General features: G+C 36.7%; 1 protein-coding gene across 11 annotated transcripts in view; it reads left to right on the plus strand.

Annotated features, from left to right (window-relative positions):
• Nucleotides 1-13,703, plus strand: part of MIPOL1 (mirror-image polydactyly 1) — a 186,439-nt gene that overhangs the window by 86,424 nt on the left and 86,312 nt on the right. For all 11 annotated transcript variants that reach the window (XM_063398938.1, XM_063398934.1, XM_063398930.1 and 8 more), the window contains one exon: nucleotides 4,573-4,680. In XM_063398938.1, coding sequence (XP_063255008.1) covers nucleotides 4,573-4,680 — 108 coding nt within the window. The remainder of the gene's footprint in view (nucleotides 1-4,572; nucleotides 4,681-13,703) is intronic.

Raw genomic sequence — 13,703 nt, forward strand, 5'->3', positions numbered from 1 at the left:
TACCATCTTAGTTCAATGAGATGAGAGCAAGGGACCCTGATGTAGCAAAACTTATGTACTTATGTCTCTATGAAAGCACAGCCTGACTGACCTAAGAAATGCAGAGTTAAATAGGCTTCTGCATTATACCCCTGGGGGTAGGTGTTGTCTTCATACAAACTACGCAGGGACCAAATGGTTGGGGACAGGTGGTCACTCTGCTCGATGTTAATGCTTTGCTGTATTCCACCTTTGTCCCTACTAACATTATTTCTCCAATGGCTTGCAGGTTTTTCTTTACTTTTGTGTAATGTCTGAACCTTTTACTTTGAGAACATCTCACTGAAGAATCATGTTAAATAACGATCAAAAAATAACTCATCAATCTGTGTAGATGTGGCAGGCACTGTAACACCGTGTTAATGTGTTACAGGTACAAGTTGAAGAAGAAACTGCTGAAAAGCTGACAGCATGTTAAAGATGATTTGTTTATACAAGTGCTAAAGTTATGTTTGATATGTTAATGCAACCTCATTTTCTAGTAAAGGCCAAACACTATTAAGTGGTTATTTGCATTGATTTTTCTATCTTCTGAAATACTTGATTCAAGGTAGACCATCTTTACTCCTTTTGTGTAACTGGAACTGGGGCTGTCTTTTAGCAGTCACTTTTTGTGTGGGCCTCATGGCCTTTACTCAGTGATAATCTCCTGGTCCATTTCTTGACCTCTCCATCAGTGTCCATTTTAGCGGATGCTCCTTTTTCAGTTTGTCTGGATGTTCCCTGTGGTGTTCCAACACTCCCACCTGGAGAGTCACTGAGAGGGGTCAGCACCCACTGCAGCTTGAACCAGTGCCTCTCACAAACATCCTCATTCTGCTGAAACGTGCTACCTGATGCTCATTAAAAAAGGCTCAACAGTAGCCTAATAGTTTGCATTTTAAGATAGGAAGGAAGGATATGTTTACTTGCGGTCTATCCTTGCTTTCCTGGCTGAATCTCTGCTTATCCTTTTGGTGTTTTACCTGCTTTGCTTTTCATTTTGTGTCTTAGCTGCTTGTGATACATCCTGTGCTGGGTACAAAGGTATTTGTTTCAGAAGACTGAGTGTATTTAGAAGAGTTGCATGGTGGAAATTCAGTTAAAGAGAAAATCGAGTCCAAAAATTGTTACTTTTCTGAGGATTTAGTATCCTTTACTTGGCAAAGCTATTGGTGTTCTGATCAAGATATTTTCTCATTGACATGTGTCTACACTGCTCTCATATTCTTTGATGTACTCAAAGTATCTGAGGTAAAAATGCAGTTTTCTTGATTAGCAGCCTGTGTTTCATAACGTGTTGAACTCATGGGAATTTGCATTTGAGGGCACAATTAAACCTCAGATCCGATGTTTCTGTAACATGTGTTGCACAAAATATATTGTCAGTTTGAAGTTTTCCCAAGTGAGAATTTTCACAAGTTTGAGATAACAGAATTTAGACATAGTATTTCAAATTAAACACTTCCTTTGTCTTTCAGCTTTCTTAAAAGGATACATCCAACATTTCCTTTTTGCCAGTACCAAGTTGGATGATGTCTTCTCTTCACTGTGCTCCAAAAGCTATTTTTATGTATGTTTTTAGAAGGAAATTCAGTTTCTTACTTGCAGCTGTTGGCATTTTAGAGCCCTGGAGTGAACCAATAAAAACACATGTTCTTTCAAAGAACATCTATTTTTATTGAACCTTTCTAACAACTAATGACACAGAATTCAAAAAATGTTGGCTCAAATGAATAGAAGGGCTGCATTGTTTTAAATTCTATTTTTAATCTTTTCTTTACAGCAAGGTTACCCTGAAATTTCATATAATTCTGCTCTTATGAAAAGGAATGCCTCCCTTTAGAATGCTATTTTAATATTTTAAAAGTAGCTCAGGTATCAAAGTTGTAATGTATAAAATTTTATTAAGACATACACAGTGTTGCTATTTAAGACTATTATTACAATGCTTTCAGAAATGCAGTCATTGAAGATTTTACTTCCTAGAAAACCAAGAATAAATCAGAATATCTTCTGTTAATACATTGTTTCCAACATAGTAAAACACTTAGGTGCAAAGGTCAAATTAGATCACCATTTCTTTCAATGATATCCCAAATCAAATTCAAGCAGTATACTAGTTGAAAATGCTCTTGTTCTTTTCAGATATCAACATTCTCAGGAGAAATGAAAGAGAAATTACAGAATAGTCCCAAATTTGATGTAAATGTAATCATATAAAGGTTGACTTGATAGGGAGGTTTATCCATTTTAACCTGAGTTGCATCTTTACTATACTTGCTCTGTGTTCTGCAAGATCCACACTGCTGCTCTTTATTTCAGTGTCCTGTTTTCACAGGAGTGAAGTAAAGAGCTGAATTAAGATTGTACCCATGCTCTCAGTGGTACAATCTGCTGTATACACCTAGATCTTTTCTCCTGTAGTCCTGTAGCTAGGTTTTGCTCTTAGCATATTTTCAGGTACCTTTTGGAATCAAGAAAATAGCATGATTATAAATTCCAGTTTTAATGGTACATTGAGATTTTAGTCTTCCTAATAATATTTACGTAAACTAGTGTTGTCAAATTGTGGATTCCAAAACACTGTTTTGAAGAAGAATGTTGGCAAAGCAGAAAAGTGAGTGTCCTGGTGATTATACTTGATGTAATGTATAGTGTCTGCAGTGGTAGATTGACTTATTTCTTTAATGGTGTTTAGATCATGTAAACTAAGGAAAAAATATTGCTAGAGAAAAAAAACCCATAATGTGTGTTTGGTTCTTCAGTAGTTTTATTAACACCTTCATGACTGCAAACACACAATTTTCATGCTGGACATGGAAAAAGAGTTACGTCTGGGATTCTGTGATTTTTGGTTGTGTGTGTGTGTGTTGTGTCTGTGTCATAAACAGAGCAAAAACTTACAATCAAATGTGTCTTAATATTTTTTCTGTCTCCCTATCTATGAGAAAATGTCTTTTTTTCTTGCAATAAAAATGAAACTGTACATTAAGGAAGTTTACCACACACACTGAGAGAATGTACTAGGTCAGAAAAATTCACTGCCTTTAAAATAGGTAATCTTACCAAAAATAAGCTCAGAATTCTAAGAGAAGTGATGAAATATAACAACAGATAAGTGAATGGAATTTTTAATAGTACTTTTGGGTGCCTAAAAATGTTTAAAATTTTTTCAAATAGAGGATTGGATCATTCTGGTTTATCTACTATAGCAGATACCTGATGAGCAGTATGTTGTTAGGCCTTATTTTGTGTTTCACATTTGTATGTGTTGGTATGTCCTTAAAACTTCCGTCTCAAGATTCTTTAGCATTCTTTATTTTACTTAGGCCTCATTTATAATTTTCTCAATTCTGAAGCTTTCTGTTTCACAGTTTGTCTTTTTTTAGCGTTTTCATGAGGCAGGCTTCATTGTCCTATACACTGACTTGCTCAGGAATGGGGTGCATATACATGATGGGAAGCTCAGTTCTGTGTTGTCCACAGTCACTAAGACACCACAAAAGACTGACATTTCCAGGTCATTCATTTGAGACAGCAATGCTTACATGGGTATTATATCACAATTCTTACTCCTTTTTTTGCTAGTGTTTTCAGGAAGTATGTATTAAAATACTTTTTATCAATTAGTTGTCTTTCTTTTGTTCCTGCAGTCTATTAGCTTTTAGTTTTGGTGATCATATCTAAACTACTTGCTTGTAATACGTTGTTGTAAAATGCTTCTCCTGGTACTCTGCTTTTCCCTAGTTCTAACAGTTGTTCCCATAAGTCTTCTTGGTACTTTGTCTGGTTTGTTTTCTTTTTTTTTTTTTAATTTTTGTAAAACAGGTTTTTTTGGTACAGCAAATAACTGTCTGCAGACAACTAACTTCTCTTTCAAACCAAGGAACCTTTTATAGTTAACATAAAAAGAGAAAAATATAATTTGGTTTACAACTTGCAGATTTTTAATCATTAAAATAAATGCTCAGCAGACAGCAGTGTCTACATGTATAGACACAGAGTAGCAAGTGCTAATTTTTTCATTTTTTGTCATAAAGTTAAATATTTAAAGAAAATTATCTTAAAACTTCTTTCAATATGTTATATGTGGGACAATTAGAGTAACCTCTTAGTATAAAAAATACAAGTCTAAAAATTTCATCTGTATTTTCTAATAAAGGGCTGGATCCTTGATTTGGGAGGAGGGTCTTTGCTTGCATTTCAAAAAGCATGTATTCTTTCTTTTTTATGTACTTACTTAATACATAGAAGCCAAAAATCTAGCCATATATTGGCATAACCAGGAGCAGAAATTCAACCCAACATTCTGATAAATATCTTATCTGATTCATAGCTTTTTTGGCGTGCTATTGGACCAGGGAGAAACTGTATAATGATACACATTTTAAAAATGGAGCTTTAGTACTGTCTGGGATTGTAACTTGCTTTTGTCTGATGCTTTCACTACTGCAGAAATGGTGATGGGGTTATTTACGTTAAGTCGTTTGGCTTGTTGAAAAAAAATATGCCCACACTCCTCTACTTAATGGGATTCTTTCCTCGTTGCAGTGCAAACGGCTGGAGCAGGAGCTTCATCATCTGAAAGAGCAGAACCAGACTTCAGCAAACAACACGAGACATATGACTGCTGAAAACAATCAAGAACGTGCTCTGAAGGTAAATCTCCATTTCTTCTTGCAGGCAAATTAAGGTTGTAAGCCCCTGGTGCCAGCTTTCTGGGCTGCATATATCAGTTGTGTACATTTCGGCAGAAGTGAGCTATGGTGTTTGCCAACAACTGCTTCTTTAAACACAGATACAGCACCCTTCTGTTATGGTTTTGTTTTATTTTATTTCGCATATGAAAGCAACAAGAAAATATATCCTCTAAGTTATTGGGCTGATAATTAACGCGAAATTCTTTAGATCTCTCCTTGCAATATTACATCATATAAGGTGAAGAAAACTGCAACTATTTGCCTCATGGTACCTTTCGAAAACGAATATTTTAAAGCATGGCTGTTTGATCTGCTCCCAGCAGTGTGTGCTATATTAATAACATTGTTGACCGATACTACTAGTGACCACATAGTTGATACTACTATTTGCAAAAGGGTAGCTACTTGGAATTGGGAGGAGGAATAATAAGTCTTGTCAATAAGAATAAAAATGAGCAGAGAGGCGGGAGAGGGTCAGAGAAAGGACAGCGTAAAGTGACAGGTTATTGCTGCTTTGAGAAAGGGAAATTGTAATGTCAGTGGAATTGATAGCTACATACCCTGCAATCTCACTGCTAGCCAGGATAAGAGACTATGCCAGGTAAGATGTGCAAGCATTATGCACACCTCTTCAGCCACTTTATTCTTAAAAATCTTTTTTATTGGTAGTGGAGATACAATACAAATAAAGAAGCTACTCTTTTTATACTGTATTGTCATTTTATAACTGATTTATACATTAAGATCCAAAGTTATCTCATTTATAGATAGATTTTCCTTTTCCTCATTTTTCTTTTTTTTTTTTTTTGATTTGGGAAACATCATTATACATACAACAACTTGACCCAAAGCCAAGTATAAGAATAAAAGTAAACCCTTGTGTAGTTTGACATTTCTCAGTAAGAAAAACAATAAATGTAATAATAAATGGAGAGAGGCTGTGTGCCACACAGATGCTGTATATTCCATGGGATTATAATTGCCATCAAAATCTACAATGAATACTACAAAATCAGGTGTGCGATACTGAAAGCAGATGACTAGAAATGGAGATCATAAACATTCAGGGCTGTTTCTGACTGCAATAACAGCATTGTTTGTAATCTGGTGTCACTTAAAGTTAGTGCTTGCCACGCATGCTACTTATTGAACATAGTATTGTTTTTCATTAATTGCATGCTGACTTGTTTTTTCTGTACCATTGAAAATATTGTGCAGAGAGCCTTTCTGCTAGAAAAAAAGATTTTTTTAAGCTACACTTTTTGCATTTAATATTGTCTGACATAACGCTTAGAGAATAATTATATTTTTAGAGCAAGAAGTGATTTGATAGTTCAGAGCGTTACTAGGATTTCATTCTAAGCCTGATATTGCTCTCCCAGCACCTAATCTTTAAAGAATTTCATTTCTGACTGTCGCAGGAATTTTTTTATTTTTCAAAGTTAAAGGTTAATTGATCATAGTCTCTTAGAGATGAGAGTCTGGGGAGGAAAAAAAAGACCGCTCTTCAATTTTTTTAAAGTTGAACTTTTTAATGTTGTAGAGTTTGTCTCAGTTCATATTACTGTTGCCTACAGTGAAGACAGGTCCTTTGGAATATTTTTTAAAAGGCCAGATTCTATTCTTGACTTTGAAAACTTTAAAATGCCCCAATAAAATATTGCCAATAGTAGTTAGCTTTGATATGCAGCACATGAGCATGCATCCTGACCTCATGTAAATGAAACACTTATCACCCACTTTTAGTGTAAGCACAACCTGGAACACTGGTGTCTGGTAAGGGTGAGCGCCGTCAATGACTCGCTTTGGGTGGGTTTGGTCGGTGCTCTGGGGCTGGCTGCAGATGGCTGGTGAGCTTCTGCTGCTGTCAGTGGCACAGCTCCCAGAGAAGGGAATCGCCAGCCAGAGCCCTGTGACAGGTCACACACCTGCCCTGTGAAACCCTCGTGTCCTTGGCTCTCACCTCCCGCCTCTCGTACGCACTCGGGAGCTCCTGGGAGGCTGCATGCAGAGTGCAGGTACCGACCCAACATCCCATCCTGTCCCCTCTCCACTGCAGAACACTCTCTGGACATTTGACCATTTGCAGAGAAATAGGACACGTCATTTGTCTCTGTGCTGCAGGGTAAATATCAAATCAGCTTTTATTGTCACCGTAATCCAAGGAATTACATTTGTTTTAACCACCTCCACATGCAAACTAGGGAGCTGTGCTATGTGTTATTAACCTGTCCAGCAGAAGAAATCCAGGTATTTCTTCTGAGTCTGTCCAGGACAGTTTGTATCAAGGAAGGGTTTTTTAAAAAAACCTGTAATTTTTCCTGTTCTCTTACACTTAATTAACGTTGAGACAATCTGTTGATTCAGTTCGGCAAAAGATGTATCCTGAGGATGAGGAGTTTGATATGCTTTAGATTTTCTTAAGGGAGAAACAGAAGTGTAAACATCAGTTGTGGTGCAGGAATATTTGCAATCTTAACTGGATAAAAATTAGGTAATCAGGATCAGATAGATTAGGATGGTGTGAAAGTCTGTGATAAAAGATGAGATCATTACCTCTATAGGACCCTGAAATACATTTAAGAACAAAACCCAATGGCTGTTGTTTCTTCTTTACTTTTTAAAATCATCTCACAGCAGTGAGTTGCTTGGAAGGGAAAAAGTGTAAGACCAAGCCACAAGAAACATATTTCATTCCACTAATGTTAGGGTCTATTAGGTTGAAGAAGCTGCAAGCTTTCAGATTTATTTTTTGGTATGTCGGCTCACAGGGCTACTGCTACCCTTCTTTGAGACAGTAGCCATCCATAGTCAGAAGTGAGGCAAAGAGGCAGGGAGACTCATTATAACTGTGGGAGATGTGTGATGGCAGTAATTTGGCTAGATTCATGATCTGGAAATCACAACAATGATATAAGCACTCGTGCAGATTTTTGTTTATACATATTTAGATTCCATGTCACACCTGAGGATAATGTGACAGCTAAAACATACTACACAGAAGGCACGCAGTGCACATTGTAACATGCTCTTTCATCTTACTGTGCCATATAACATCTGCACATCTTGGTAAGACAGCTCTTCTTAACTAATCTCTGTGTACATTTTAATAGTATGTAATTTAAAATTTCCCTATTTCATGTATTTATTGCATGGAAAATTCCTTACAGTACTGTGGGCCATTCAGCCCCACAGTTGCAAACTGGTATGCCTAGTTTTTATGATATTCTTATTGGTCATAAGGGATTGTATTAATTGACTGGAAAGGCCAATTTCAAATCTTCCCTCCAGGCAGTGACCATAGCTGCACAGAGGTCATGCAGAGAAGCATGTGGGTCCCTATTTCCATAGTTAAAGTAAAATAATCCTCTTCTTTGTGAAACCATTTTTTAAAATCTCTTATTATATTTCACATTGAATTATAGCTAAATCTTGTAGGGATAATTGCTTCCTAAGGGTCTATACATTTGCACTCTTAGTACATTTTCATAAAATAAGATCTGAGAGTGCTTTGCAGTTCTAATGTGTCAGGGTCTATATGCAAGATTATTCATTTTTGCTTGGCCTTCATAATTAACATTTGGTCTCTACTGATTCTGATAAATGTATTCCCATAATGCACAGAAACAACTGATTCAATTAAACATAGAAAAATTGAAGAATTGCTACTTTTTCATTATTTTTCAAATATTCATTCATTTTACTGTTGTTGGCTTTGTAGTGTGCAATTTTCGAATTCAGTTTTCACTAATGCATTTTTTCTAAAGAAAAATAAAAATTTTGCCAGTGTACTTGTCCTCTTTACTAAGTTGAAGAAGAATAGGAAATAATTCTTGTGAAATCAATAACTTAATGTGAAATCTCATGAAAAATGTTTAATTGCATTTGACTGAAATAGAGAGAGGAAACTTTTTTCCCCACAGGCCCTCTCTATTTTGTAATTTCTAATTAGGTAGTATATTCTTCTTAAAGCGGCTATTAATCTACTTTAAAGATCAGAAAGACATACTAATTTTATTTTCAAGGCAAACTTTAGAAAATAATAGGACTATTTCATGGTGATATACAAATAAGATGCCCTTTACTGACTAAATGAGGTTACTCCATCCAATTATGATGTCAACAGAACTTGCAAGGATTATTAATCTCCTTCAGTGCTGTTGAGATGTTACGTCTTTTCTTATGATCAGCTTTTTTTTTGTAATGTCTGCCTTTCTTTTTAGTTGTGATTTTTTGTAGAATTTATTCTACATGCTTTCATAGTTTTATGAAGAATATAATAAATTTAGAGTTAGAGTCAAGAAAATGACCTGAAGAAGCCATCAGAAGTTTGTCTGCAGTAGAGTCATCATAAAGCAGCTGTGCCTGATGTCTTCTGCTTTCTGCTGACATGTAAGAATCAGATCAAGGGCAGGAAATCCACAATGCATAGCAGTTTGGTAGTTATTCCAGTGATGATGCCTGTGAAGAAGCCACTCTAGAATACTTAAGTATTCCTTGATGCCTCTCATAAATCATATTAAGTTCTTTTTGATTCCCAGAATTTCCCAGATTCTTAGAGCAGAAACCATTTTTCCATACCTGCTTGACAACATCAACCACAGAAATAAGTTCAGCTGATTAGTCAACTGTCATCCATGAAAGGCATCATCACAAGAGATTCTGATGTTACAAAAGGTTAACATTTTTTTCAAAAGCTTTACCATGAAGTATAAAATGTTTGTTACTATTGAAAAGCACATGCTATTCATGCTATTAAGGCATACAGTATTAAGTATGGAAAAACGTCCTTTGTTCAGATGATGTGGTATTTATTTGCAAAAATGAAGTAATTCTAACTGGTTTTAGGTTTGGTGCTTCAGAGCTGAAGTTTCATAAGTTTAATAAGTTGAGAGCTGGCTTATGGCTATAAAGCCTCTGATTTCAACAGAGACATGTTTTTGAAATGTAATCCAGGGAAACTTGTCTGAATCAATGATGGGAAACCAAGAGATTTCAATCTCTTCTATTCAAATTCCAGTTCAGTGTATAATTTTTACCTTTGAATAGTTATTAATTTCATCCTTTCATAATAATTTTACATGGAGCAGCAGAGATCACATTAATTCATTGCGATCACATTAATTCATTTTGATCCCATTAATTCAGCTGGAATGTGAGTTTGGAATGTGTCAAGGCCCAGCCACATCCAGAGCACCGCTCTGCCACCTTCGGCTATTGCGACTGTTGCGCTGTAGTTACTGCAGTGCTGTGTGACTGATGGAAAGCAGCTGCTGGTCTGCCTGTGTGTTGGAGCTAACAGATGAATGGGTGTGTTTTCCACTGCTGAGATGAGTACTACACCTGTCTTCAGCTCCTAGTTACAAAGTTTAAACTATACACTGCGAAGTTTAAAACTTGCTACTGATCCAGTTGTCCGTATGGTGTTATTGTTGGGTACAGATTACATTTTAATTAGAGTGGTTGTTTTTTGGGGGTTTTTTTTCGATGAAGCACTTCAGCAAGATTCATATGTTGGACAATCCACCCTTTTCTCTCACATTTTGTTATGAGTTCATCTGGCCAATGTTTGTTGTTGCCTCTGTATCTTAGAAAATAGCAACCTGTGAATTCTCAGCTCATGAGCTCACTCTGTGGAGTTAACCCAAAAGCAGTCATGCCTTTCGTCCAGGATGTCATACGCTGCTATCTAGAAAAAAGGCCTACTGTCATATTTGCTAATTATTTTATAGGTGTGTTTGAAGATAGAATGCCAGCTTCATATTGGAAATGGAAGGGGTGAAGTAGATGGCAGATCTGTCCCTCAGTAAGAGGAGATACACTGTGCCCTTGCATTTACTTAGGGTCTGTATCTGTTTTTCTGAAACTAAAGGAACATTTCAGGACCAATGGGAATAGTTAACAGGCTTCTTGGAAGTTGTCTCTAGCAAAGAATACATTGTTGCAGTTAATTCTGAAAAGTTTTTCATGCTATTCTTCCAATAACTTACTACATGGGGATGAAATACTAAAGGATTTGTGAAAGTAAGCAGCAATTTCTAACTTTGTGCAAGAGCTGTTTCAGTAGTTTGATTTCTTCTCCTAAGAAGGATTCCTCTTACTCAGCTTTCAGAAGAGTTGTTCACATTGTAGAAAGCCATAATGAATTCCTTTCTCTTGCTAGTACCTACCCTAACACAGGATGTGCCATCATTTCAATGCTTGGGCAAGGTGAGAAAAAAAATTGCTACCCTGTCAATAAAACTTGTTATAAAGCACGTGAGATCACTGTTAATTTTTAGAGTGGAGGTTTGATGAGGTTTTAATGCCTAAATTGCTTTTAATTGCATAGTGCAGATGAAAATAAAAGACTAGTAAAACTTGAAGCATGCTGCTGACAACCTGGACGTGAATAAGAAGGCACAAACATTTTTCTTCTGTTGCTGCTTCCTAGACACTTTATCAGACCGGGTAGACACAGTTGCAATCTTAATTGCACTGAACAGAGCCTTTGCTTTTGCTGCACCCAGAAACACTTAATCACAAGGTCTTAAAGTATGTCACTGAGGTTAGACACAAGTCTGTTGAGCTCTTATCCATGCTAGAAGAATGATTAGTCGCTTTATGGCTTGGTGTTATTAAATAGCACCATACACTTCAGAGGATATCAGTGTGAGCTGCTGCATCATGCCATAAATGAACACTAAAATGAAGCCACAAAAACTCCTGCAGAATAATTCTGTCTATGTTCCACTTCAATACTATTTTTCTGGGTTAATTTCTCTTTAAGTTACAGTGTCTCCAAAAGCTATTGCTACAGACTCTGACAGAAGTCTGTAGCAATAGCTTTTGGAGACACTATAACTTGGTCCACCAAGTTACTGCATTTCTGGAGAGGGAGAAAATAACTCATATAATCCTACAGTGACCAACCCCCCCTCAAGCCCAGTGGAAAAAATGTGAGCATTTGGTGACTGGTCTTTAAAGCAGTCATTTGAAATTTCCTTGGTCCAAATTGTTCTTTTAAGGCAAGTTTCATTATTCAGGGCTGGAGATCTTCAAGGGAGGCCTCAAAGGATTTCTCCTTCATCTACTGTCATATATTTAGGAGTATAACAGTTTGCTTATGTATATCCCTTATAGGCAGGAAGTGAGTAATTTAGTGTATGTATTTGTCCATGAATCAGAAATCTGATCTACTAGTCTCACAATCAGTGACTCGTTTTATTAATTGTTTGGGGTTTTTTTTAACCCATGAAGCCTAGCTAGTAGACTTTATTGAGTTATGTAGGTTTTGATAGAAAGTTGTTCACAAATACAGTAACATTCTTAGTCTCCTCCCATCTGGTAGCTAATGTTTTAGCACTGATAGACATTTGTACTTTTGACCAAAAATACCTTGTGTAGGGAGCTGAACATTAGAATAATTGCTTAAATGGGCCATAAGCAAATAATACAATATTGTTCCATGATGGAAAATATGAGAATAAAATTATGAGATGTTTGCCCTTCACTGGGAGTGAAGTTGCCCCGAAACACAGGCCTCCCGAGTTCAATAAAACTGGTTTATCTGAAATGTCTACTTGGGAGTTGAAAAGAAATTGTGTCTGGTAACATTAGTACTTGCATGATTTTCAGTGATCGGCTTCCGATAACATTAAGTGGTTGTGAGGATGGATGGCAGGGATACTTGTACAGATCTTGGTTCACCAAATCATTGCTGCAGGCCAGAATTTTGAATGCATTCAAACCTTGAGTTGTTTTCAAATAGAAGGAAACAAATAGACATACCCAAGCTCTTGCCTTGGCTTCCTTGGTTGCACTGGCCATGCCACCTTCCTGTATGTTTAAGGCTGTCCTTTCACTACACCATCTGGCATGTCAGCCCTGTGTGTACAGTGTTCTCTGCACAGCAGCTACTCAGGATTTCTTGGACTCTGTTCAAATGAAAGAAGACCAAACACTTGTGTTTCTTACCTACTGTGATCTCAAGTCTTTCAGAATCATTTCAAAGCAAGGAAATATATGGATAAGAGGGAAAAAATATTTGTCCATCCCGAGAAGAGTTGAATCTGTATAATTAAAAATGCTTATCTAGAGCACTGTATCTCTTTAGCATGCTGCATATTGCTGTAAACAGCTACCCAAGAGGGGCACTGAATGTATCTTGGAAGAATGAAGAAACTATATCTTGGCTCAATGATCTTGTTCACCTTGCCCAAGGAGTGTAAGTCTTCCTTCTCTCCTGTTAATAGATGCTGAACATCTCTTAACCAAAGCAGGTAGGTTTACTGAACTTTGATTCAGTTCTGAGCATTAACGAATTCATTACTCATTCACATTTGGTGTTTGATGCTGGCTTTCATCTGTTGCACTACAAATTCCATGCAGGTCTGTTGCTTTTTATTTGACAGCCTTCATATCTCTCTTGGCACCAGATTACTCCTGACAATCTCAAACATCAACAGTTTGTATATACCATATCCAGCCCTCTTTCTCATTGGTGGTGATGTGGTCATTTAAGTCTTTTGGCTGAGTCTTTTATGTTTTGGCTTCCATTTCATAGGTGGAAATTGTCTTCCCATAAGGTCAGTCAGTGGTACTGCTTCTGATTATCAGAAGCATTAATTTCTGATTAATGCAGCAGGTTCTTGGAATACAGTATTTTGATTTCAGGTGACTCTAAATCTGGACTATCATTCTCACAGTCATTTAGGCTACTTTCACTTCATCACGTCTGCTATGCAAAGAATCATCTCTTTCATGGTAATAGGTTTCTATGACCATATCAGCAAGAACCTCTCTTCCATGTTTTTTATTTAACCATTCTGTAATTGTGCATTAGCTTAACATTTTGGAAATACTTTGCACTTTCACACACCTGCTCCTCCTTATAGCAGAACAGATCTCATTTTGTATGATTGATGCATTTGACTTTCTGGAAGCTTTTTCCTTACTGAGTTCCACTGCCACTTGGTCTTACAGTGTGAAGGGTGCTACATT

The sequence above is a fragment of the Prinia subflava genome, chromosome 5 (assembly GCF_021018805.1).
Source record: "Prinia subflava isolate CZ2003 ecotype Zambia chromosome 5, Cam_Psub_1.2, whole genome shotgun sequence".
NCBI lineage: Eukaryota > Metazoa > Chordata > Aves > Passeriformes > Cisticolidae > Prinia > Prinia subflava.